This window comes from Salvelinus fontinalis, chromosome 42, assembly GCF_029448725.1.
Source record: "Salvelinus fontinalis isolate EN_2023a chromosome 42, ASM2944872v1, whole genome shotgun sequence".
Classification (NCBI taxonomy): domain Eukaryota; kingdom Metazoa; phylum Chordata; class Actinopteri; order Salmoniformes; family Salmonidae; genus Salvelinus; species Salvelinus fontinalis.
Genome location: NC_074706.1, coordinates 24,002,693 through 24,029,238, shown reverse-complemented (window position 1 = coordinate 24,029,238; position 26,546 = coordinate 24,002,693). Strand labels below are relative to the sequence as shown.

General features: G+C 43.0%; 1 protein-coding gene across 3 annotated transcripts in view; it reads left to right on the top strand.

Moving 5' to 3' along the window:
- LOC129841223 (zinc finger protein 696-like) overlaps positions 1-24,310 on the top strand; it is a 32,627-nt gene extending 8,317 nt beyond the window's left edge. Inside the window, exons 1-7 of one of the 3 annotated variants that reach the window (XM_055909384.1) lie at positions 15,296-15,788; positions 16,316-16,446; positions 16,625-16,786; positions 19,197-19,358; positions 20,740-20,851; positions 21,078-21,205; positions 22,781-24,310. In XM_055909384.1, coding sequence (XP_055765359.1) covers positions 15,506-15,788; positions 16,316-16,446; positions 16,625-16,786; positions 19,197-19,358; positions 20,740-20,851; positions 21,078-21,205; positions 22,781-23,791 — 1,989 coding nt within the window. In that variant the 5' untranslated portion in view covers positions 15,296-15,505 and the 3' untranslated portion in view covers positions 23,792-24,310. Of the gene's footprint in view, positions 1-15,295; positions 15,789-16,315; positions 16,447-16,624; positions 16,787-19,196; positions 19,359-20,739; positions 20,852-21,077; positions 22,514-22,780 lie in introns of those variants that run through there. The other 2 variants (XM_055909387.1, XM_055909386.1) reach the window with 2 other exon arrangements.
- The last annotated feature ends 2,236 nt before the right edge of the window (positions 24,311-26,546 follow it).

Here is a 26,546-nt window from a genome sequence, read left to right as displayed (position 1 = left end):
CTTGTCCCAATACTTTTGGCCCCCTAAAATGAAGGGACTGTGTAGAAAAGGTGCTTTAAATTCTAAACGGTTCACCCTATGGATGACAATAACCTTAAATAAAATCTGACAGTCTTCACTTTAACCTCAGTCGTGTGGTCAGGTGCCACAAAGGGAGACCTCGGCAAATTGTAATTGGCTCAGAACAGGGCAGCACGGCTGGCCCTTAAATGTACACAGAGAGCTAAAATGAATAATGTGCATGTCAATCTCTCATGGCTCAAAGTGGAGGAGAGATTGACTTCATCACTACTTGTTTTTGTAAGAAGTGTTGACAAGCTGAATGCACCGAGGTGTCTGTTTAAACTACTAGCACACAGCTCGGACACCCAAGCATACCCCACAAGACATGCCACCAGAGGTCTCTTCACAGTCCCCAGGTCAAGAACAGACTATGGGAGGCACACAGTACTACATAGAGCCATGGCTACATGAATCTCTATTCCACATCAGGTAAATGATGCAAGCAGTAGAATCAGATTTAGAAAGCAGATAAAAATACACCTTATGGGAAAGTGGGGACTGTGAATAGACACAGACACACATACATGGATGTTGTACTGTAAATATGTGATAGTGGAGTAGTGGCCTGAGGGAACACACTAAATGTATTGGGTAAAGTGTTATGAAATATATATCATGTAATATTTAAAATTGTATATATCTGCCTTAATGTTGCTGGACTCCAGGAAGAGTAGCTGCTGCCTCGGCGGGAACTAATGGGGATCCATAATAAACCCCAGGAAGATGAGTTGCTGCCTTGGCAAGAACTAATGGGGATCCATAATAAACCCCAGGAAGATGAGTTGCTGCCTTGGCAAGAACTAATGGGGATCCATAATAAACTCCAGGAAGATTAGTTGCTGCCTTGGCAAGAACTAATGGGGATCCATAATAAACCCCAGGAAGATTAGTTGCTGCCTTGGCAAGAACTAATGGAGATCCATAATAAGTACAAATACAAATAGTCATTGTATCATTTCAAATCCAAAGTGTTGGAGTACAGAGCCAAAACAACAAAAATTGTCCCCAATATGTTTGGAGCTCACTGACCTTCAGGGAAGTGTCTGACGCCCTCGCAGCTCCCCCGTCCCTATCCCTCCACTCTCGCCAATTACCACCAATGGAACTTAACTATAATTGTCACGTTCCTGACCTGTTTTCTCTTGTTTTGTATGTGTTTATTGGTCAGGGCGTGAGCTGGGTGGGCATTTCTATGTGTTGTGTTTCTATGTTGGGTTAAAGGGTTGCCTGGTATGGCTCTCAATTAGAGGCAGGTGTTTGGCATTTCCTCTGATTGAGAGTCATATTAAGGTAGGTTGTTCTCACTGTTTGTTTGTGGGTGATTGTCTCCTGTGTCTGTGTCTATGTTACACCATACGGGACTGTTTCGTGCGTTCTCCGTTTTATGTAGTCATTTTTCCTGTTGTGCGTTCTGCGTGTTTTATGTAAGTTCGTATGTTCAGGTTTGTCTACATTCGTTTTGTTGTTTTGTAATATATCAAGTGTTCTTCGTGTGTTTAGTTTCGTCTTGTAATTAAATCATTATGTATTCACAACCCGCTGCGCCTTGGTCGAATCACTACTCCTCCTCTTCGGATGAAGAGGAGGAGGACTACCGTTACAATAATGGAAAACAAGGAATAATAATGACTTGACCTCCTAATTTGTCCAGAACTCTTATTCATTTTACAGCAGGTTTGCAAGTCACAAAAATAAATAAAATTACATTGTAGTATAGATAAATCCTTCCTTCCTTCTTTTCCAAGCCAAGCTTGTCCCTCTCCACCTCCCCCTTCCAGTTGTCCTCCCCCCCAAGCCAAGCTTGTCACACCCTCCCATCCTTGCCAAGCTTGTCACACCCTCCCATCCTTGGACACCCTTACCCACCCAAGTCAAGTTTGTCCCAACCTCCCGTCTTTTTCCACCCTCCCTTCTTCTCAGACACATTTACATACATCGACTTACTCATCCATTCTCCTTCATTCACATACACGTATACCCTATGCATCCACACACCCATGCGCTCCCTCCCACACGTATTAATTCACCCTCCTTCACACTCCCATTCATATGAACAGACACACATACACCTACGCTGATTCCCAAACACACACACATCCATAGAACAGTTGGTTCCACTTTATTTGAAGGCTTCGTAAAGCATTGAGATAGGGTTCATAAGCACTGCATAAATGGGCCACAAATCATCTTAAATTGTATTTCATGCTCTATAAAAGATGTATAACTATGTCAAACAGTTATGCCACATTATGAATCTTTATAGAGCATGATATACGGTTATAGATGAGACACTTCACAAATATGTAGTGTTATGACTCCTATATGAAGGCTTTACGAAGCTATCATAAGATGCACTTAAAAAAAAGCGGGACCAAATAGTTATAGTTATCTTTTGTATTGCATTTTCAGTATCCATGTAGCCCATTGGCATCGGCTAATTCTATCGTTACTTCCTTGAGAAGAATAGTTACTTGGGGAAAGTAGATTATAGATTTTATTGGGGGGAGGGGGAAAGAATATTATCTCAATTTACCATATTATCTTAACTTAGCTGATCATAGGCATCACTGTATGTAGCCTAGTGCGCTCATAGTTTCTCAGAACAGGGGGCTCTCCTTCTTCAACTGGAAAGGTTTCTTGTAGCTTGATTAGGGCTTCATTGGCGCTTGTGAATTCCATCCTTTGCGTTCCCTTCCATACCCACAGCACTGCCGGGAAGCAGAGTTGAGATTTGATTTCTTCTTCTTCTTCAGTGACTATCTGATGGGAATGTATTCCTTGTGTTTTCTCCTCAACCTAGCCGTCAGGTCCTAGACGAATCGAAAGGACTGGCTGTGGATTTTGATCTCCTTTCCCCCCTGTGCTTTCAGAATGTTGACTTTGGTCTGATAGTTCCACAGCTTGAAGATTACCATGCAGGGATATTTAGCGTTCTTCTGTTTCACGCCCGATTCTTTGGCATCGTTCCAGATCCTCTGGTGCTATATCAACGTCAAATTCCTCTGATATCAGTTTGACCACGTAAATGGAAAGGTGTACTTCAAACAGACAAACAAAAACGTGGGATTTTGTCATATATGCAAAAAACGTGAGATTGGGTTTACTGAGGTGAGCACACTGTGAACTACAGTCTGAATGGTATTAGGTCAGGGCCCGTATCCACAAAGCCTCTTAAGAGTAGGACTGCTGATCTAGGATCAGTGTTTCCTTGTAGATCAAAATGAATAAGATTATATGTAAAGATCCTAGATCAGCACTCGTACTCTGAGACTCTTTGTAGATAAGGGCCAAGGTCTTGATTAATTTTGTCATTAAGTGTGGGACCATACCTTTTGAATTAACAAACCATTAAAGAGTGTCAAGTAATCAAATCAACTAACACGTTTGCATAGTATCAAATAAATTGACATGTTTGCATAGTACTCATAGCAATCCCTCTTTGCCCAATCAGAAGATGCTCCATAGCAGGGTGCTCATATCAGATTTCTTGATCCAACATCCTCTCACTCTGTATCTCTTACAGTCAGTAGACATGGAGGATGGGAAGCCTGATCTGCTGCTGGTCAAAGAGGAGACAATAGACAATTGATCTGCTGAGTGAACTAAAGATTGTGGAGCAAGGAAAGGGACAAATACATATAGCCTACATACAGTAATAGATAGCAGATAGCCTAGTGGTTAGAGCGTTGGGCCGGTAACCGAAAGGTTGCTAGATCGAACCCCGAGCTGACAAGGTAAAAATCTGTCGTTCTGCCCCTGAACAAGGCACTTAACCCAATGTTCCTAAGCTGTCATTGTAAATAAGAATTTATTCTTAACTGACTTGCCTAGTTAAATAAAGGTTAAATAAAAAATACTCCTGGCAATTATTTGTTTTCTTCCTTCTCAAAATGAAATGAAATGAAATACAACTTATGTTCAAATACAAAAACACAAATTATAATGTATGAACTTGATGGGGAAAAAACTCCATATGTAGAGTTCTCTGACATGATTTTAGTCTATTTTGTAACCTCTTGCTGTAGGTTTTCAGTGGGAGGCTAATGGAGGAGACTGTGTGGCCATCTTGGATTCCCAGACCGGTGCAGCCAAGAGCCCAGGGGAAACATAATTGATCAGGGCAGGACCAGAGGTGACATAGTGGATGGGACAGCGTCCTCAACTCTGGGCTGGGGAACAACACTGTTAACCACAACCAGAAACAGACAGTGGAACACAAAACAACATCCACACTTAGTCTCCATGACAACAGACTGACATGACAACAGACTGGCTGAGACCAAGGCGAGGTGTAGATTTGGTCTGTGGGGACGGGGAGGTGTCCGTATGCGGCGGGAAAGAACAGACACTGATTCAGCTAGCGATGCTCCGTCCTGCTCCTATAGTTGTGATTCAGAGAGACTGATGGTGCCTCAGGTTAACCCCCTAACAGGTGCTGCTATCTATAGGATCTATCAACTGGAACATGGACCCTGCGACAACACAGACAGTCCCTGGCCTTTGACCTCCTCACACTCTCCTAATGTTAAACCAGACCTCAGACAATGCCAGTGCCTCAACACTAAATGGCAGCACCAGCCCATTGACAAATGACAGTACTAGTAATGCTATCAGTAGAGCCGGTGGAAAAGAGAAGCGCTTCCCGTGTTCATTCTGTGGGAAAGTCTTCAGTTTCCTCAAACAGGTGGAGCTCCACCAGAGGATGCACACGGGGGAGAAATCGTTCGGCTGCCATCTGTGCCGGGCCAATTTCTCCCACTCGTTCAACCTGAAGAGGCACCAGTGGGTAAACACAGGCGAGATATCATACTGTTGCCACAAGTGTGAGAAGAGGTTCTCCCACCAGCTGAAGGTCCAAAAGGGAGAGAGGATGATTGCCTGTACGCCCTGCGGGAAGAGGTTCTCAGAGGAACTACCTCAGGATACACCAGCAGAAAATGCACACAGCCCATGTATAGAGGATAGTAACATGTATTGTAGTACTAGTTAGTTTGTACTTAATTCTGTTGATTTAGGATGTAGTGGGGAATTGGATGAGGTGAACTGAGGAAAGAATGAGTATGATGAGGCAGAGTAGATGATATAGTGATGGTTGTTGTGATTGTGTCTGTAAAAATACTTCACTGATAAAGAGTGACAACTATGCCCCTTTAGGTTGATACTGGTGTCTTATAATGAGGAAATAAAAATATAATGAGGCCTAGTGTACTTGATATAAAGTAGTAAAGATGTGTGTATTGTTGAACCTTTTCCAAAGTATTCCAAAATGTATTTAATCAAAGCGAGGGTACAAGATGTACAGAAAAGTTCAAGTGTTACCATAGTGAGAAAAAAATATACTACTTTTCACATGTATCATTTTGTGCAATAAAAGTAGTGTATGACCATTTTGTTGAAATTAAATACAGTGCTGACGGACTTGGTTCTTTTTGTATCATTGCAGGGATTGAGTTTCAACACATATGGACATTTTAGTTAAATAATAAACTCTAATGGCTCCATATTGTTAGGTACTTGAATCACAGTGTTAGAGATGGGCTTGACTGTGGTTAACATTTTATAACATCACGTCATGTTTCTGTGTGTACAGCGAAGAGTGTCTTATATAAACCTTTATGCTTTTCTGTACAATCTTTGTTTGCAGTCTGCAGTCCATGAAGACCTGCTGATATCCAGTGTTACTGGTGGGAGAGAGTGGATCTCTGAGGTGGCTGGTCATAAACCCTGGCCCAGGATCAGTATCCTGGATCAGGAGCCGTCGCTTTTCCTTCCCGAGTCAGAACCAGGACACAAACGCAAAGGACAGAGACTCCACCACATGGAACACAACCAGTGGACAGGTGGACTGAACAACCTCAGTCCTGGTGGTCATCAGAGAGACAGAGGCTCCAGTCAGGGATCCAATCTGCAGCCCAGACCCTTCTCTTCACAGTCTCAGTGCAAGGATGGAGCAGGGCCTGGGGCTGATAGAGATCCTCCTGTTCCTATGATACAAACACCACAGTATCCATGATGAACCGAGCAGGTCCCCCTGGGCTTCAGCCTTCACAGAGAGTGGTGGGAGACCCCCCTGGTGGTAGTCTATCAGCAAGTCTGTCTTCTCCTTCAGGATCTTGTCTAATGCCTGGTGACTGGCAAAATCTGCAAATAGTGTATTCGGAACATATTCAGACCCCTTGACTTTTTCCACATTTTGTTACGTCACAGCCTTGGATTAAACATTTTTCCCCATCATCAATCTACACACAATAGCCCATAATGACAAAACCAAAAGAGGTTTTTAGAAATGTTTGCTAATTTAAAAAATAATAAACGATCACATTTACATCACTATTCAGACCCTTTACGCAGTACATTGTTAAAGCACCTTTGGCAGCGATTACAGCATCGACTCTCCTCGGGTATGACGCTACAACCTTGGCATATCTGTATTTGGGGAGTTTCTCCCATTCTTCTTTGCACATCCTCTCAAGCTCTGTCAGGTGGATGGAGTGCGTCGCTGCACAGCTATTTTCAGGTCTCTCCAGAGATATTCGATCACTTTCAAGTCCGGGCTCTGGCTGGTCCACTCAAGGACATTCAGACACTTGTCCAGAAGACACTCCTGCGTTGTCTTAGCTGTGTGCTTAGGGTCGTTGTCTGGTTGGAAGGTGAACCTTCGGCAAAATCTGAGGTCCTGAGGGCTCTGGAGCAGGTTTTCATCAAGGATCTCTGTACTTTGCTCTGTTCATCTTTCCCTCAGTCCCGATTAGTCTCATAGTCCCTGCCACTGAAAAACATCCCCACAGCATGATGCTGCCTCCACCATGCTTCACCGTAGGGATGGTGACAGGTTTCATCCAGACATGACGCTTGGCATTCAGTTCAAAGAGTTCCATCTTGGTTTCATCAGACCAGAGAATCTTGTTTCTCATTGTCTGAGAGTCCGTTAGGTGCCTTTTGGCAAACGTCAAGTGGGCTGTCATGTGTCATTTACTGAGGAGTCGCTTCCATCTGGTCACTCTACCATAAAGGCCTGATTGGTGGAGGGCTGCAGAAATGGTTGTCCTTCTGGAATGTTCTCCCATCTCCACAGAAGAACGCTGGAGTTCTATCAAAGTGACCATCGGGTTCTTGGTCATCTCCCCGACCAAGGCCCTTCTCCCCCGATTGCTCAGTTTGGCCGAGGTGGCCAGCTCTAGGAAGAGTCTTGGTGACTCTTCCATACTTCTTTCATTTAAGAATGATGGAGGAGTCACTGTGTTCTTGGGGACCTTATTTTTTTTTTTTTTTTTTATAAATAATTTTACCCCCTTTTCTCCCCAATTTTCATGGTATCCAATTGTTAGTAATTACTATCTTGTCTCATCGCTACAACTCCCGTACGGGCTCGGGAGAGACGAAGGTCGAAAGCCATGCGTCCTCCGAAACACAACCCAACCAAGCCGCACTGCTTCTTAACACAGCGCGCCTCCAACCCGGAAGCCAGCCGCACCAATGTGTCAGAGGAAACACCGTGCACCTGGCTCCCTTGATTAGCACGTACTGCGCCCGGCCTGCCACAGGAGTCGCTGGTGCGCGATGAGACAAGGATATCCCTACCGGCCAAACCCTCCCTAACCCGGACGACGCTAGGTCTTGGGGACCTTCAATACTGCAGAAATGTTATGGTACCCGTCCCTAGATCTGTGCCTCGACACAATCCTGTCTCAGAGCTCTACGGACAATTCCTTTGACCTCATGGCTTGGTTGTTGCTCTGACATGCAATGTCAACTGTGGAACCTTATATATACTATATAGACAGGTCTGTGCCTTCCCAAATCATGTCCAATCAATTGAATTTACCACAGGTGGACTCCAATCAAGTTGTAGAAACATCTCAAGGATGATCAATGGAAACAGGATGCACCTGATCTCAATTTCGAGTCTCATAGCAAAGGGTCTGAATACTTATGTAAATAAGGTATTTCAGTTTTTTATTTTTAATAAATGTGCAAAAAATTCTAAAAACCTGTTTTTTTTTTATTTCTTTTTTATTGGGTGTAGATTGATGAGGATTTGTTTTTATTTAATCCATTTTAGAATAAGGCTGTAACTTTAACAAAATGTGGAAAAAGTATAGGGGTCTAAATACTTTCCAAAGGCACTGTATATACAACAGTATGTGAAACCCCTTCAAATTAGTGGATTCGGCTATTTCAGCCACACCCGTTGCTAACAGGTGTATAAAATTGAGCACACAGCCATGAAATCTCTATAGACAAACATTGGCAGTAGGATGGTCTTACTGAAGAGCTCAATGACTTTCAATGTGGCACCGTCATTGGATACCAATTTTCCAACAAGTCTGTTCGTCAAATTTCTGCCCTGCTAGAGCTGCCCCGGTCAACTGTAAGTGCTGTTATTGTGAAGTGGAAACATCTAGGAGCAAGAACAGCTCAGATGCGAAGTGGTAGGCCACACAGGCTCACAGAACGGGACCGCCGAGTGCTGAAGTGCGTAAAAATGGCCTGTCCTTGGTTGCAACACTCACTACAGAGTTCCAAACGGCCTCTGGAAGCAACGTCAGCACAAGAACTGTTCTTCAGGAGCTTCATGAAATGTGTTTCCATGGCCGAGCAGCCGCACGCAAGCCTAAGTACACAATGCGCAATGCCAGGCGTAGGCTGGAGTGGTGTAAAGCTCTGGATGGCTCTGGAGCAGTGGAATTGGGTTCTCTGGAGTGATGAATCCCGCTTCACCATCTGGCAGTCCGACGGACAAATCTGGGTTTGGTGGATACCCGAATACAAAGTGCCAACTGTAAAGTTTGGTGGAGGAGGAATAATGGTCTGGGGCTGTTTTTCATGGTTCTGGCTAGGCCCAGAAAACAATGATATTCTAATTTTATTTTTATTGAACCTGTATTTAACTAGGCAAGTCAGTTAAGAACATATTCCTATTTACAATGTCGGCCTACCCCGGCCAAACCCGGACGATGCTAGACCAATTGTGCACTGCCCTATGGGACTCCCAATCACGCCTGGATGTGACACTGGCTGGATTCGAACCAGGGACTGTAGTGACGCCTCTTGCACTGATATGCAGTGCCTTAGACCACTGTGCCACTCAGGAGCCCATTCTAGAAGATTCTGTGCCTCCAACGTTGTGGCAACAGTTTGGGGAAGGCCCTTTCCTATTTCATCATGACAATGCCTCCGTGCACAAAGCGAGGTACAGAGATGGTTTGTCAAGATCGGTGTGGAAGAACTTGGCTGGCCTGCACAGAACCCTGACCTCAACCCCATCGAACAGCTTTGGGATTAATTGGAACGCTGACTGCGAGCTAGGCCTAATCGCTCAACATCAGTGCCCGACCTCACTAATGCTCTTGTTGCTGAATGGAAGGAAGCAAGTTCTCGCAGCAATGTTCCAACATCTACTGGAAAGCCTTGCCAGAAGAGTGGAGGCTGTTATAGCAGCAAAGGGGGGACCAACTCCGTATTAATGCCCATGATTTTGGAATAAGAGGTGTCCACATACTTTTGGTCATGTAGTGTACATGTGAATCTGAAATGGAATGAGGTCGACCTGAGTGCAATGCAAGTGCTGGCTGAGGACCACACTGAAATTAGTGGGGGAGGGGCACAAATAGACAGCACGGAGGCGGCACAGTGAGTCCGAAATAAATGATTGAGGGAGACGAATCGACACATTCTGAATATTGTGGGTGACATGTCCCCCGTGCCATTAATTTCGATGGTACCATGATGATGGATAATCATGAATGAATCGTGAATAATGATGAGTGAGAAAGTTACAGAGATAGAAAAATCATACAACCCCCCAAAAAATCGTATCCTCCCCTGTTATTGTTAACGGTGAGAAGTTACCATTTCTCTGATTTGTTATGATCCCCATGACTCTTCCTGTTGTCCAAACAGGGTTAAAACAGTTACATCACAACAAAACACAACAACACCCTACATCATAAATAAAACAATACATCATACAAAACATTATTACATTATATTAAAAATGTACAATATAAAATCCACAATAGCACAACATTACAATGTGTGTTTGTAGAGTGCGTGTGTTAGTGGGTGTGTATGCGCGGGTCTCTTCACAGTCCACGTTGTGTCATGAGGTGTTTTGTCGTCTTTTTCAAAGACGCTTTTCTGGCATGAATTCTACAAGGTGTGGCGTTCAAACGTTGCTCAATTGATGTCAAGGGACCTAACGTGTACCAGGAAAACATTCCCCACACCATAACACCACTGCCACCAGCCTGTACTGTAGACACCAGGCAGGATGGGGCCATGGACTCACGCTGTTTACGCCAAATCCTGACTCTGCCATCAGCATGACGCAACAGGAAACCGGGATTCTGCTGCAATAGCCCATCTGTGACAAGGACCGACTAGTTGTACGTTCCGAGATGCCGTCCTGCGCCGGTATTTGCCTGTTTGCGGCCCACCTGTTAGCTTGCAGGATTCTTGGCATTCTCCTTCGACCTCTCTCATCAATGAGCTGTTTTCGCCCACAGGACTGCCACTGACTGGATGTTTTTTGTTCGTCGCACTATTCTCGGTAAACCCTAGACACTGTCATGTATTATAAGCCCAAGAGGCCGGCCGTTTCTGAGATACTGGAAGCGACACGCCTGGCACTGATGATCATACCACGCTCAAAGTCGCTGAGGTCACTCGTTTTGCTCATACTAACGTTCAATTGAACAGTAAGTGAATGCCTCAATGCCTGTCTGCCTGCTTTATATAGCAAGCCACGGCCACGTGACTCACTGTCTGTAGAAGTGAACCATTTTTGTGAACGGAGTCGAGTACCTAATAAACTGGCCACTTATTGTATTTAGGACTAGCTTATTGCTTGCCATCCATTCTAAAACTGACTGCAGCTCTTTGTTAAGTGTAGTAGGGATTTCACTTGCTGTGATATGGTGCCGTATAGTAATGTTGAATCATTAGCATACATAGACACAGGCTTTACTCAATGCTAGTGGTAGGTCATTTGTAAAAATAGAAAAAAGTATGGGGCCAAGACAGCTACCATGAGGTGTGCCAAGCTCTACCTGGTTTAAGTTTAGAGAAGCTTCCATTGTCTGTGTTCTGTTAGATAGGTAACTCTCGATCCACGATATCGCATAGGATGAAAAGCCATAACACATTTTTTCACCAGCACACTATGATTGATAAAGTCAAAAGCAGCACTGAATTATAACAAAAAATCTCCCACAATCTTTTTTCAATTTCTTTCAGCTATCATCAGTCATTTGTATTAGCGCCTTACATGTTGAGCGCCCTTCCCTATAAGCGTGCTGAAAGTCAGGTGTCAATTTGTTTACACTAACATAGCATTGTATCTGGTGAAACACCATTTTTTCCAGAAGTTTACTCACGGTCGGTAGTAGGCCGATTGGTTGGCTGTTTGAACCAGTAAAGGGTGTTTTGCTATTCTTGTGTAACGGTATTACTTTTGCTTTCCTCCAGGCATGAGGGCATACACTTTCCTGTAGGCTTAGATTGAAAACATGGCAAATAGGAGTGGCAATATAGTCCGCTACCATCCTCAATTTTCCATCCAAGTTGTCAGTGCTAAGTTGTTTATCATTATAGATATATAACAATACTTTTTCACCTCTTCCACACTCACTTTAGGGAATTCAAAGTTACAATGCTTGTCTTTCATAATTTGGTTAGTTATGTATGGGTGTGAAGGTTCAGAGTTTATTGTTGTCATGCCTAAATTTGCTAATCTTGCCAATGAAAAAGTCATTAAAGTAGTTGGCAATATTTGAGAGTTTTGTGACGAATGAGCCATCTGATTCAATAAAGGATGGAGCTGAGTTCGCCTTTTTGCCCAAAATGTAATTTAAGGTGCTCCAAACCATTTTACTATCATCCTTTATATAATTGATCTTTGTTTCATAGTACAGTTTCTAATTTTTGTTTAGTTTAGTCACATGATTTCTCAATTTACAGTACGTTTGACAATCGTCTGTGCAGCCAGACTTATTTGCCATTCTTTTTGCCTCTCAACCATACCATTTTTTAATTCCTCATCAATCCACAGGGAATTAGACATTTTTACAGTCAGTTTCTTAATGGGTGCGTGCTTATTAGTAACTGGAAAAAGCAATTTCATAAATCTGGTTTCTCCTCATTACAGACAACAGACCAGCAAATATTCTTTACATCTTCAGAATAGGACTCCCTACACAACCTCTTGTATGATCTCTCATACACAATTTTAACTTTGGAACATTGGTTTCTCTAGATATGGCCACTATATTATGATCACTATATCTGATGGGTTGGATAGTTCTTCAGAGCAGATTTCTGCAGCATTAATAAAAATGTGATCAATACATGTGGATGATTTATTTCCTGTGCTGTTTGTATGTAGGCTGAATGATTACCTAAACCAGATTGCAAGCACTGGTTACAGTTTGAAGATTTTTTGTGAGTGGACAGCTTGATGAAAACCAGTCAATATTTAGGTCACTCAGAAAACATACCTCTCTGTTAATATTACATACAGCATTGAGCTATTCACACATTATTTAGATACTTTCTGTTAGTACTCGGTGGTCTACAGCAACTTCTCTTTGTGCCTCTGTAGCTTTCTCCCTCATCATTATTCACAATTCATTCATAATTATCCATAATCATGGAAGCATTTATATTAATGTAGCAGTGTTCAGAGACATATTCTATTGTTATTTACAATAAAAGTGACTTCAAAACGACACAAGACATTATTTACCATTAATTTCTATTGGGCACAACATAATCTGCTTGAAGCCTCATAGGAAACATTTAATCTCAAATCCAAAATGCTGGAATAGGCTATAAAACCAAATCAAAAGCTTCACTGTCCAAATAAATAAGTAAGGCAGTGTACATCACCATGTCACTGTGTTTAGTCTACAGTCCTTGACCTCAAGCTGTTTGCAGTAAATGGCCCATAAACTGCCTTCAGGTCGTGTGATGATTGAGAAGAAATATTAAAACATGAACTAAAGTCCACCTGTACTTGATATTCCAGACTGACTGGTCTCTACAAACTGGGTCAGAGTGTACGACCTGTTTACTTTTGTTTAAGAGGGTAATAAACATAAAATCAAAGTTTATTGGTCACGCTTATATTACTAGCTCCTGACAATGCGGTAAAATGTCAAACAGGTGTAATATCTGTAAATGTAATAAACATTTTAAAACTGGAAGAGCAACAAGAATTCAAGAAATGTCGGAAACAAATTCAATTTACAACCCACACAAACATATCCCTCATTAACCCTTTGTTGACTTGCATTTGAAACAGGCTTGTAAATACTTTTTATAGAGACAGTTAACCTAGGCTAGATAAACCTAGGCTAGATGAATGTGCTAGATGAATGTGCATCTGATACCACCCTGCATACCACTGCTGGCTTGCTGGCTTGCTTCTGAAGCTAAGCAGGGTTGGTCCTGGTCAGTCCCTGGATGGGAGACCAGATGCTGCTGGAAGTGGTGTTGGAGGGCCAGTAGGAGGCACTCTTTCCTCTGGTCTAATAAAATATCCCAATGCCCCAGGGCAGTGATTGGGGACACTGCCCTGTGTAGGGTGCCGTCTTTCGGATGGGACGTTAAACGGGTGTCCTGACTCTCTGAGGTCATTAAAGATCCCATGGCACTTATCGTAAGAGTAGGGGTGTTAACCCCGGTGTCCTGGCTAAATTCCCAATCTGGCCCTCAAACCATCATGGTCACCTAATAATCCCCAGTTTACAATTGGCTCATTCATCCCTCTCCTCTCCCCTGTAACTATTCCCCAGGTCGTTGCTGCAAATGAAAACGTGTTCTCAGTCAACTTACCTGGTAAAATAACGGTAAAATAAATAAATAAATAAAAATACTTGGAAAACGGACGCGGAATGGAGGGGAAAAGAGAGGGATAGAAGGTCTAAGAGAGAGAGGGAAGAAGAGGGTGAGCTTGAGTCAGATAAAAATGTTGGAAAAAAGGGAGATGGTTTGTTAAAGAATGGTAGAAAGTGTAAGCAGAGTGAGCTGAAGACAGGAGGAGTGAAGTTTAAGGAAAAAGTGGACTCTTGCCTTTTGGCTGATCCATTTGTGGTCTCACGGTGGGTGAAAAAAGAGTTGGGAAACGTGGAATCGGTGAGGGTAACCAGAAGTGGTCTAGTGATAATTGTTTGAGTTTCTGTTGGTCAGAAGGAGAAGGCGCTCGGAGTAAAACAAAATGGGGGCAACAAGAGTGAATTGTTTCACGCTCAAGAAAAGGGCACCAATGAAATGAGTGATAACTGGGGTATCAGTAAATATAAAAGTTGACCAGCTGAGGGGAAAGATTCCCGGTGTTTGTGATGCTCGTCGTTTGATGCGACACAAACAGGGTGGCGAGAGTGGGGAAACAGAAGAGTCATTGTCTGTTTTTTTGAGTTTTGAAGTTGAGTCTTTGCATAACAAAGTGAAGTTTGGATATATAAGTTATCCCATATGAGTGTATGAGCCGAATACATTATGATGCTACAGGTGTCAAGCTTATGGGCATGTGGCAGCAGTGTGTAGGAGGGAGGTTCCTAGGTGTGAGAAGTGTGCAGAAGGGCATGAGACAAAGGAATGTGTAGCATTGGGGAAAGTATGTGTTAATTGTAGGGGTGCCCATGGGACATAGGATCAGAAATGTCCCGTGTGAGAGAGGCAGGTTGAGATTTCCAGGGTTAGAGTAGTGCAGAAGTTGTCATATGCTGAGGCAGTGAAGAAAGTAGAGGAAGATGGGTCAAGGGGGAGGGATCCTGAGAGGAGTGGTGTGAGTAATAGATCTGTACCAGTACAGAGGGATAGGCTAAAAAGTGATATAAGTTTCAGTAAGATTGGATTTTTAGCATTTATAGCAATGGTTATAAACTGTACTGCAGGGATGGAACGGAAGTTGCCGAAAATTGAGGTTGTGGTGGCAGCTGCAAAAAGGTATTTTGGTGTGCGAGACTTGACAGAAGAGTTACAGGGTGTGTTAAGTGGTGATGTCCCATCCTTTCAGGATGATGGCTTGAGGTAGGAATAAATACAGTTAATTAGTGGAGTAGGGTGGTGCTAATTTTATTTTATATAATTTTGAAATTAGTAAGTTAGATGGTAGGGTATTTATTTCTTACATTTTTATTTTTCAAGCAAAGTATAAGGGAGTTGTACTGCAGTCTAGTAGGTGGCGGTAATGCAACAAATTGGTTGCCAACCGCCGTTAAACTTCATAGAAGAAGAAGTAAACGGAAGTGAACAGTGACCAGGAACAATTTCCACGTTAGCGTTTTTATTGTCGTTAATTATACTTTTTTAACACCATGGAACTCAAAATATGACTATTTGAACTTAACAGAATTACATACTCACCCCAAGTCTTTAATTCGCGTTGGAAAAAGGACTTGTTCGATATACGTTATCTAGGTAACGCAAGCTGCTAACAATGGCTAACTGTATGGTTTTTCACACTCAAATAGCCTCCATCATGGAGGTGCTAGCGAATGCAGCCGTGGCAGATATATGTAAACTCGTAGACGACGACTATGCAGTGTTTCGTTTAGAAATAACTCAAAGCCAGAAAGAAAACAGGGCATTGCGGAGGAAACTACAGCTACTGGAATTGAAGACGGCACGGGAGCGCGCAGAGAGGACAATGCGAGAGCGCGTCCTCGCCAGTCGTCCCAGTAGTGTCAAGATCCTCGACCGATACAGAGGAATCGCAAGAGGTACGTCAGTGGAGGCTGCTGAGGGGAGGATAGCTCATAATGTCTGGAACGGCGCAAATGATACCGTTCTACTACTACACATTGATACCGTTCTACTAATTCTGCTCCAGCCATTACCACGAGCCCGTCCTCCCCAATTAAGCTGCCACCAACCTACTGTGATGTTCATATATAGCTCAGTACAGTAGCCCCATTCCCCTCTGTACATGTGTTCAGATGTGTTACCCAGAATTTGGTCTTGGTCAGTTTTTGGACAGTATGCAATAATTCCCCTGATTACTTATCCATCATATTCTAACCAGATTCTTGATTTACTGCATTTTCTATTATTTACTCAATGAAAACAATGTGATACATGGAACATAATACATAAATCAATAAATAGTATATCAATAAGTTATGCGAAGTGTTACCTTACATCCTTGCCAATTCTAGATCTTGTTAAAATTGTGAATAGTCTACAACATAGAGGTAGGCATTGACAGTACCTAATTTAACCACCTCTTTTCCCCCAATCACTCTCTCAGGTGAAGGACATCTCACTGGAGGCCACAGGAGCTTTGTGAAGCCAGCGGGACACAATACATGGAGAGATGAACAACCAATCACCGTTGATGATGGGAGTGGAACCTCAACCCAGCACGTTATCGTGATAGAGGTTAGTGTAATAGTATTACATCAAAATTACAGTACATCAAATGTGGCCAGTTTATTTCAGAAAGGCTATTCAGCTATTCACTTGCTTACATGTACATCCTAATTTATCTGCCATAGAGGAGCTTGTGAGACTTCCCTATGACATTGTTATCCAATAGCCTCCTCTCTTCTTTTGTCAGTCTGCAGAGGCTGAATGTCCTGGGGTCAAGCTGGATAGGTCTGAAGAAGAGGAAGACCCACGGCACAGCGGAGACATCAAGACTGGAGGGACTGGAGCACTCCCTGTAGCCACGGAGGACCCCGTCCCAGTGCAGCCCAGGACCCGACACAGCATCACGGAGGTCAGTGGAACGCTGAACACCGTCCTCAAGTCAGAGACCGACACAGAGACTTTAACAGTAACACAAAGGCTTTTACACACAGGATCTGACCACAGGTCAGACTCTGAGAGACTGGGGCTTGGGGGACTGGGGTGTCCTCCTGCTCCAAGCTCAGAATATTTACTTTACAGTAACCCGAGGACTGTTCATTCCAATCCAGATTCAGGTGATGTGTTAAATGCTGGCGATGATCCATGTTGTTCTTACACTACAGAGATGGACCCTGGCAGCATGCCCTTGGGTTTAGAGACACAGACTGATCTATCTAGAGGAGACTGGAATCGGTACAGTAGTAGTGTGTACTCTGAAGGGTGCCTAGATAAGAAAGGGGAGGGTCTAGTTGTAGATGAAGTGACTGTGAAAGTGGAGGGCGACACTCCTCCCACATGGAATGCAGATAGTCACCTAGGCGATGGACACTCACAAGGCAGAGATTTCTTAGATTACAGGGAAAGCTTAGTGTCCACGTCGATGGGGCCTTCCGATTCACACGGGCGTATCATTTTCAATCAGCTATTGAACTCAGACGACAGGGCTAGAGCCCAGGCTCAGGGAAGGGGAGCAACATCAGGCAATAGTAAAGAGAAACGGTTCCTCTGCATGTTCTGTAACAAAGGCTTCAGCTGCGCCCAGAAGGTGGAGATCCACCAGAGGGTCCACACAGGAGAGAAACCCTACAGCTGCCCCCAGTGTCACATGCGCTTCGCCCAGTCTGGCAGCCTGAAGAGGCACCAGAAGGTCCACACAGGGGAAAAACCCTTCAGCTGCCCCCAGTGTGATAAGAGGTTCTCCCGTCAGCACCTGCTGAAGACGCACCTGAAGGTCCACACAGGAGAGAGGCCGTTCACCTGTACACAATGTGGGAAGAGGTTCTCAGAGAGGAGCTACCTCAAGATACACCAGAAGAAAAACCATTCCACTCTATAGCTTCTGACGTGTTGAGCACCTCCTGCATTAAAAACGAACATGAATTGTCATTGTTGTCAGCAGAAAAGATCCACAGATGCATTTGGAATAACAAGAGTAACAGATTTCAGTGTTGAATATTCAACACTACGTAAAGGTAGACTCAGCGAGATGATGTAGATCCGGGTTCACCAACTGGCGGCCCGCGGTTGAGTTTTCTGAGCAATTAAAACCAATACGTTTGTATTTGTTTTTATTGTTGGACATAAAATACCAGCAAATCAGTTCCAATTGATTTTAATTTTGGAATCCTGAGTATTCCCATGCCTAATAGAAAGATATATGTGATCATATACAAATTTAAGCAAGGTTTGAAATTATTATATTTTTGTCTAATATAATTGTTTGGTCTTCTTGCGGTCAATTTTCAGTCTACAAATGATAATTATGTTCCGGCCCCTTGACCATCTGCAAGAAAGATATTGGCCCGTAGCTGAATCTAGTTGATCTCTGACTTAGATGCACAAAGTAAACAGCAGTAGTGGGTCAATTTCCGCAATAACTAAGAGTGTTGAAGCATGAGGCTAAACAAGGTGTAATCTGAGTAACAGATTTCAGTGTTAAATATTCCTGGGTAGAATATTGCATCCAGACATTGTGTGATATATAAGGCATATATATATAAATCTAATGAGTCTGTTTCATATTGTGTTTGTACTGTACATTTGATGTTAAATCCATTACTTCCTTTCAACTACCCCAAAAATTCCCAAGACACTTTTAATGAGAAAAGAAATGCAGTTTATCGAGTAAATACAGATTTGTTTCTTAGACATGTGTATGTGTGATTTTCATATGGTGTATTTAGAACTCGTTTATGTTTAATAAACACAAAATGTGACTTTTCATTCTAAGACTGTCATTCAGACTCTTTAGTATACATCACATCTGATCTCACCCTATTCTGCATAAACACAACGTTTTAACCAATATACATTTTGCACTTACTAAATATACCTACACATGCCCACCACAGGAGGCTGCTGAGAGGAGAATGGCAAATGGAGTGACATCAAACACCTGGAAACCATGTGTTTGATGTATTTGATACCATTCCACCTTTTCCGCTCCAGTCATTAACACAAGCCCGTTCTCCCCAATTAAGGTGCCACCAACCTCCTGTGATACCCACACACCAACAAACACCTACTGTACACATCAGAATAGTTTCGTCAGGTTTGTCTGATGACTTTTGACTTATCATAGCTGACATATTTTTACCCACATCATATGTATGTCCACCATGATGGGTTTAAAAACAATGAAGTCATTCTGTGATTACAGTATAGGACTCAACCGTAGTGGGGATGGGTAAACACTCCATGTTGAAATTGTGTTTATTATCTGTGTGTACATACCTGAGGGAGTGTATGTCTGTGTAATCTGTATCACTTGTCTCTTCCAGGAGGAGGAGGGTCCAGAGGTGCTGCTGGTCAAGGAGGAGGGGTGTGAGGAGGGTCTGGGGAACCCTGAGGGGAGGACAATGGAGGACAATCAGACTACACCTCCTCCTGAACCCACAGAGGAACCAGCTGAGCAGCACAGCACCACACACAGTCTCACTGAGGTGAGCCCACTGAACTACTGTCTGAATGGTTTTAGGTCAGCGGCATATCCACAAAGCTACTCAGCGTATGCGTGCTGATCTAGGATCAGTTTTGTCTTTTAGAGCATAATGAATAAGATTTATATGGAAGGATCCTAGATCAGCAATCCTACTCTGAGACTTTGTGGATACAGGCCCAGGTTTTAATAATTGTGTCTTAAGTGTGGCGCCATGCCTTTGAATTGTCAAACCATTAAAGAGTGTCATGGAAATTCTACACATGGGACACTCAAAGTCAATCTTAAATGAATCATTGTTTATTACCAGCATGCTGAGAGGTCAGTCAAACTTAGATGCATAAGGTATCGGTCTGAAGTGAGCTCCACCGGGGCAGTCCCGTTAGTTCTCTTAAATATTTACGCAGTTATATTTGCATGATTTAGCTTATTCATCATTCATAATTAATTAATTAATCATTAACATTTGGTTCATGCATGTGACAGATGAATACCTCACGAGGCTTCTTCTGTACAAGCTGAGACCTTGAAACTGAGATATCCTTTCGTTCTCAAAACAAAGTTCTGGGTGTACTGCCAAATTGCAGATACTGATAGTGAGGATTTGTTCAATCAGTCACTTGCATGAACACAGAAATTGGTTATTAGAAATGCACAAACATCTCTTCCGAGTGGCGCAGTGGTCTAAGGCACTGCATGGCAGTGCTAGCTGTACCATTAGAGTTCCTGGGTTCGAGTCCAGGCTCTGTCGCAGCCGGCCGCGACCGGGAGACCCATGGGGCGGCGCACAATTGGCCCAGCGTCATCCGGGTTAGGTGAGGGTTTGGCCGACAGGGATGTCCTTGTCCCATCGTGCACTAGCGACTCCTGTAGCGGGCCGGGCGCAGTGCACGCTGCACGGTGTTTCCTCCGACACATTGGTGCGGCTGGCTTCCGGGTTAAGTGGGCATTGTGTCAAGAAGCAGTGCAGCTTGGTTGGGTTGTGTTTCGGAGGACACACGGCTCTCGACCTTCGCCTCTCCCATGTCCATACGGGAGTTGCAGCAATGAGTCAAGACTGTAATTACCAATTGGATACCAAGAAATTTTGGAGAAAACTGGGTAAAAAATAAATAAATCCATCACAACTGTCAAGTAATCAAATGAACTAATGAGGTCTTGATTAATTTTGTCTTAGGTGTGGGACCGTGCCTTTTAAATGATCAAACTGTTAAAGAGTATCAAGTAATCAAATCAACTAACACGTTTGCATAGTATCAAATAAATTGACCTGTTTGCATAGTACTCACAGCAATCCCTCATTGCCCAATCAGAAAATGGTCCATAGCAGGTTGCTCATATCAGATTTCTTGATCCAACATCCTCTCACTCTGTATCTCTTACAGTCAGTAGACATGGAGGATTGGAAGCCTGATCTGCTGCTGGTCAAAGAGGAGACCATAGAATATGGACCAGAGAGCATTGACCTGCCGAGTGGACTAAAGATGGGGGAGCAAGGTAAAGGAGAAATACATATAGCCTTCATACAGTAATAGATCTTCAATGGGAATAGTGATGCACCTGGCTATTCTTTCTTTTTTTCATTCATAAATACAACTTATGTTTACATATAAAACCCACACAATATAATGTATGAACTTGACCAGGTGATTGACCAGGTAAAAAAACGACATATGTAGAGTTCTCTGCCATGTAAAGTCTATTTTGTAACCTCTTCCTGCAGGTGGTTGGCTGGAGGCGAACAGAGGAGACTGGGCTCCCATCTTGGATTCCCAGACCCAGACCAGTGCAGTCAAGCGCCTAGGGGACAACATCACTGAGCAGGCCAGGACCAGAGGTGACATAGTGGAGGTCAGTGGATGGGACAGCGTCCTCAACTCTGGGCTGGGGAACAACACTGTTAACCAGAAACAGATAGTGGGACACAAAACAACAATCGATCTTAGTCTCCATGACAACAGACTGGCTGTGACCAGGGCGAGGCATAGATTTGGTCTGCGGGGACGGGGAGGTGTCCATATGAGGCGGGAGAGAACAGACACAGACTCGGCTAGCGACGCTCCGTCCTGCTCCTATAGTTGTGATTCAGAGAGACTGATGACGCCTCAGGTTAACCCCCTAACAGGTGCTGCCTTCAGCCTGCCTTCTATAGGATCTATCAACTGGAACATGGACCCTGCGACAACACAGACAGTCCCTGGTCTTTGTCCTCCTCACACTCTCTTTATGTTAAACCAGACCTCAGACAATGCCAGTGCCTCAACACTAAATGGCAGCACCAGCCCATTGACAAATGACAGTAGTAGTGACATTATCAGTAGATCCTGTGGCAAAGAGAAGCGCTTCCCGTGTTCATTCTGTGGGAAAGCCTTCAGTTTCCCCAAACAGGTGGAGATCCACCAGAGGATGCACACGGGGGAGAAACCATTCAGCTGCCAATTGTGTGAGAAGAGGTTCTCCCATCAGCACCACCTGAAGAGACACCAGAGGGTCCACACAGGGGAGAAACCTTTCAGCTGCCCCCAGTGTGAGAAGAGGTTCTCCCACCAGCACCAGCTGAAGATGCACCTGAAGGTCCACACGGGAGAGAGGCCGTTTGCCTGTATGCACTGCGGGAAGAGGTTCTCCGAGAGGAGCTACCTTAGGATACACCAGCAGAAAATGCACATGGCCCATGTATAGAGTATAGTAACATGTTATGTAGTACTAGCTAGTTTGTTTGTAGTTAATTCTGTTTGTTTTGGATGTAGCAGGGAACTGGATGAGGTGAACTGAAGAAAGAATGAGTATGATGAGACAGAGTAGATGATATGGTGATGGTTGGTGTGATGGTGTCTGTACAAATGCTTCACTGATGAAGAGTGACACATTTTCCCCCTTTAGGTTGATACTGGCGTTTTATAGTGAGATAATGATTGTGCCTTAATTCATGTTTACTTCACGTGAAGTTGTGTGTTATGTAATGTTGAACCTTTTCCAATGTATTCAAAAAAAATCAATTTAAAGCGAGGGTACCAGATTTACAGAAAAGGTCAAGTGTTACCATAGTGAGAAAAGTTATTATATTTGTCACGTATCGTTTTGTGCAATAAAAGTACTATACTTCAAGTTGTCTTAGTGTATGATCATTTTGTGAAATTAAATACAAAATTGACTCTACTGTCTAACTTGGTTATTTTTGTATCATTGCAGAGACTGAGTTTCCCTTAACTCAGTCTAACCAGAACAGTATACTTAATTCTTGAGTCAACTCATGCGGAATTGTTTTATAATAAACCCCAATGGCTCCATATTGTTAGGTACTTCAATCACAGTGTTAGAGATGGACTTGACTGTGGTTAACATTTTATAATGTCATGTTTCTGTGTGTACAGCAGAGTTTCTTATATAAACTGCTATGCTTTTCTGTACAATTTGTGTTTACAGTCTGCAGTCCACGAGGACCTGCTGATATCCGGTGTTGCTGGCGGGAGACACTGGACCTCTGAGGTGGTTGGGCACAAACCCTGGCCCCGGATCAGTACCCTGGATCAGGAGCCATCACTCTTCCTTCCCGAGTTGGAACCAGGACCCAACCGTGAGGGACAGAGACTCCACCACCACACAGAACACAACCAGTGGACAGGTGGATTGAACAACCTCAGTCCTGGTGGTCATCAGAGAGACAGAGGCTCCAGTCAGGGATCCAGTCTGCAGCCCAGACCCTTCTCTTCACAGTCTCAGTGCAGGGATGAAGCAGGGCCTGGGGCTGATAGAGATAGACCTTCATGTTCCTATGATACAAATACCACAGTGTCCATGATGAACAGAGAAGGTCACCCTGGGCTTCAGCCTTCACAAACAGTGGTGGGTGAACCCCTTGGTGGTAGTCTAACAGGAAGTCTGTCTTCTTCAGGATCTCATCTAATGCCTAATGACTGGGTTCATAGAAGGCCTGGGTCTAGCCATCCTCAGTTACCTCATGGTTACCCCAACAATACAGACAGGGTCAGGATGGGTGTTCACCACAAGAGGTACCTAGCCTATAACACGGCACCCAATCCCAACAACACCCAAACAATGGTTAGAGGTCAAGGAGGGAGCTCAAAGACTAATGACCTGAGGGTGGTGGCTCCTGCTTCTACATCTGGGTCACAATGTGGGAAGCGACGCATTAGGACGGACGCCGACAAACCGTATGCCTGCCCCACGTGTGGGAAGCGCTTCTCTGAGGCAAACTATGTGAAGCAACACCAGACCGTTCACACCAAGGAGAGGCCCTTCAAGTGTAAGCTATGTTACAAGAGCTTCTCCTTCCTGAGTAACCTTATCAGGCATAGGGGTGTCCACAATGGGGAGGAACCCTTCAGCTGTACACAGTGTCACATGCACTTTGCCCATGCTGGCAACCTGAAGAGGCACCAGAGAGTCCACACAAGGGAGAAATCCTCCAGCTGACCCTATTGTGAGAAGAGATTTTCCAGCCAGCACCAGCTGAAGATGCACCTGAAGGTCCACACGGGAGAGGCTGTTTGCCTGTACACACTGTGGGAAGAGATTCTCAGAGAGGAGCTACCTCAGGATACACCAATAGAAAACCATTGCACTCTATAACATAGAAAGTAACCATACCACTCAAACCCTGATTTAAAGACAAACATGAATTGTCATTTTTGTCAGCAGATGCATTTGGAATAATGAGAGTAACAGTGTTGAATATTCCTGGGTAGAATATTGCATCCAGACATTGTGTGATATTTAAGGCATTTATAAGCCTAGAAAGTCTGTTACATATTGTGTTTGTACTGCGTAGGCTATATGATGTTCACAAATGCCATTCAACTACTTAATTTCTTTCCAAAGACACTTAATGAGAAAATGAATGTAGTTTATCATACAGATTTGTAGTTGAGACAGGTGTATGTTGGTGTATTTAACACTTGTTTATGTTTAATAAACACGAAATGTGACTTTTCATTCTAAGACTTTCATTGAGAATAGTATACATCACATCTGATCTCATCACACCAGTGGAGGTTCCTCAGAGGAGGAAGGGGAGGACTTGAATTTCCTATTTTTTTTTAATAGTGAAACATTAGATAAGATAAGACTGCTAAATATATTTACACCACCAAATCATTGATTAAAACACTTTTGTAATGGAATACAACGTGGCCGCTATGAAAGTGAACTGTGTTTATGCCCATTCTGTTGAAAAACGTTTCTTAAACGTAAGCAAATGGAACTAAACGGGGACAAACATACCTGAATTGTCCAATGGAAACTCATTTGCAACTGTTGGACGAATGATTACACATTAGATCAGCTAGATGCAGGCAAGAGTGTGCAAGGCGGTATTGAATGTGTCACTGTTTGTCCATGTGTAACTGTCTGTCACCTCAAATATTTCTGTCGACCTGTGTGCACCTACTTTGTAAACTTTCATTCATAGGCTAGGTGGTAGCAACCTCATAATTGGTATAGGGAAAATTTGAGTATCATGTAGTAGCCTAAACCTATCAATGTTACATTGAACTGGGTGAATGGGTGATGAATGAAAGTTATCCAATATGCTGTAATAGAAATAAGCTCATGAAAAAAAAAAAATTCTGAAGCCCACTCCCAACCCTAACCCTATAGTTCATATAGAAAATGCGCTATTGGCTACAGTCAAAGACTGCAGAACGATTTTTTGACAGGGGGTGCAGGGTTTTATTTTTTGTTGCCCTATATAGATATGTTTCAACTTATAACGTCCGATATTTTGGTATGGTATTGATCAACTTGTTTATAATTAGATACATTGTAGCTTCTCTTTTGTCATTATGTTGCCCTAGAAGACTAACTATACCCTAGCTCAGTAGAATAATGTAATAGATCGAAAGAATTAATACTTCGATCTAGTTGACATTGGTAAAGACGTTTCTGTACTTGTGAAAAAATACAATAAAGAAAAAATAACGGGAAAGATTTTCTGTGCAAAATCTTCAAATGACATCAGTTTGACAGGTTGTCAGGAAAAATTAACCTGTGAAAACGGCCCAACGTGTTTCTGATAAGATTTCAGTTCGGCTTCGATGCATATTTGATGTGGTTAAAATACTATCAGTTTTTATGAGGCTTTTATGATGAAGACAGCGCCTTCATCAAGATGGTATCTAATTGAGCATTGCATTATCTCAAGATGCAGAAAGAAATTGCCTACATTTGGTGTATCATTTCAGTGCAATAAATACTTAATTCTGCAGGAGTTATTATGAAGGCTATAGCCCTATTCTCACGGGACTAGTATTACTAGAGAACCTTGGTTATGTATTTATTACCCCATAATGTCAGTTATCCCGGTGGACGATTCGGACGAGATTCGTTTTTTTGCCCCCTGTGATGGTTTCTTTATTTTTCTATAAATTGACAGTTATGACGGAAGCCTATAGGTTTTTTTCTAGGCGTGAAGATTACTTAAGAAGTCCAGGTGATGACAGGCTGCTGATAACTTGAGCTTGGTTCAAAAGTTTCTAAACCATACCAAACCATCTTTGGTAAAGTGTCGCCATAAAATTTGAATTGAGGAAGTGTGATCATAATCATTCGGATATTTTAGCTATCCGCAGTAGAATACGTCCTAAATGCCCCCCAGCCTTCAGGTGTGAACTAAACAGCTAATTTGCGCTTGACATGCGTTTTTAGGCTATGGGTGAGAAAGTGAACTTGTTCCAAAAGTTTAGCTCAGATGTAGGCTGCTTTGCGATCTATTAACAACAAGGGTTGCATTAAATAGTCGCCATATTTTTCAATTGTGGATTTGGTGATGTTCAATTCATTCGCACAAAACGTATAAACAAAAGCATTCACTGTAAAAGTCGATGCATGCAGACCCTTCATATATAGGCCATGAGTAGCACTTTGCTCAATTTATCGAATCAGTTATTGTTTTCTTGCTCAAATCGCGAGAAACAACTGCCAAACTCAGACATTAATCTAAAAACACGGGGATGTTGATTCGTACCATTATTGGAGTTGGCCAAAAAACAGTAGGTTATTCTGGTTAGTCAATGTCCAGATTTCAGTTTCCATTTACAGTTGAAGTCGGAAGTTTACATACACCTTAGCCAAATAAACTGAATTTAAATGTTTCACAATTCCTGACATTTAATCCTAGTAAGGATCACAACTTTATTTTAAGAATGTTAAATGTCCGAATAATACTAGAGAG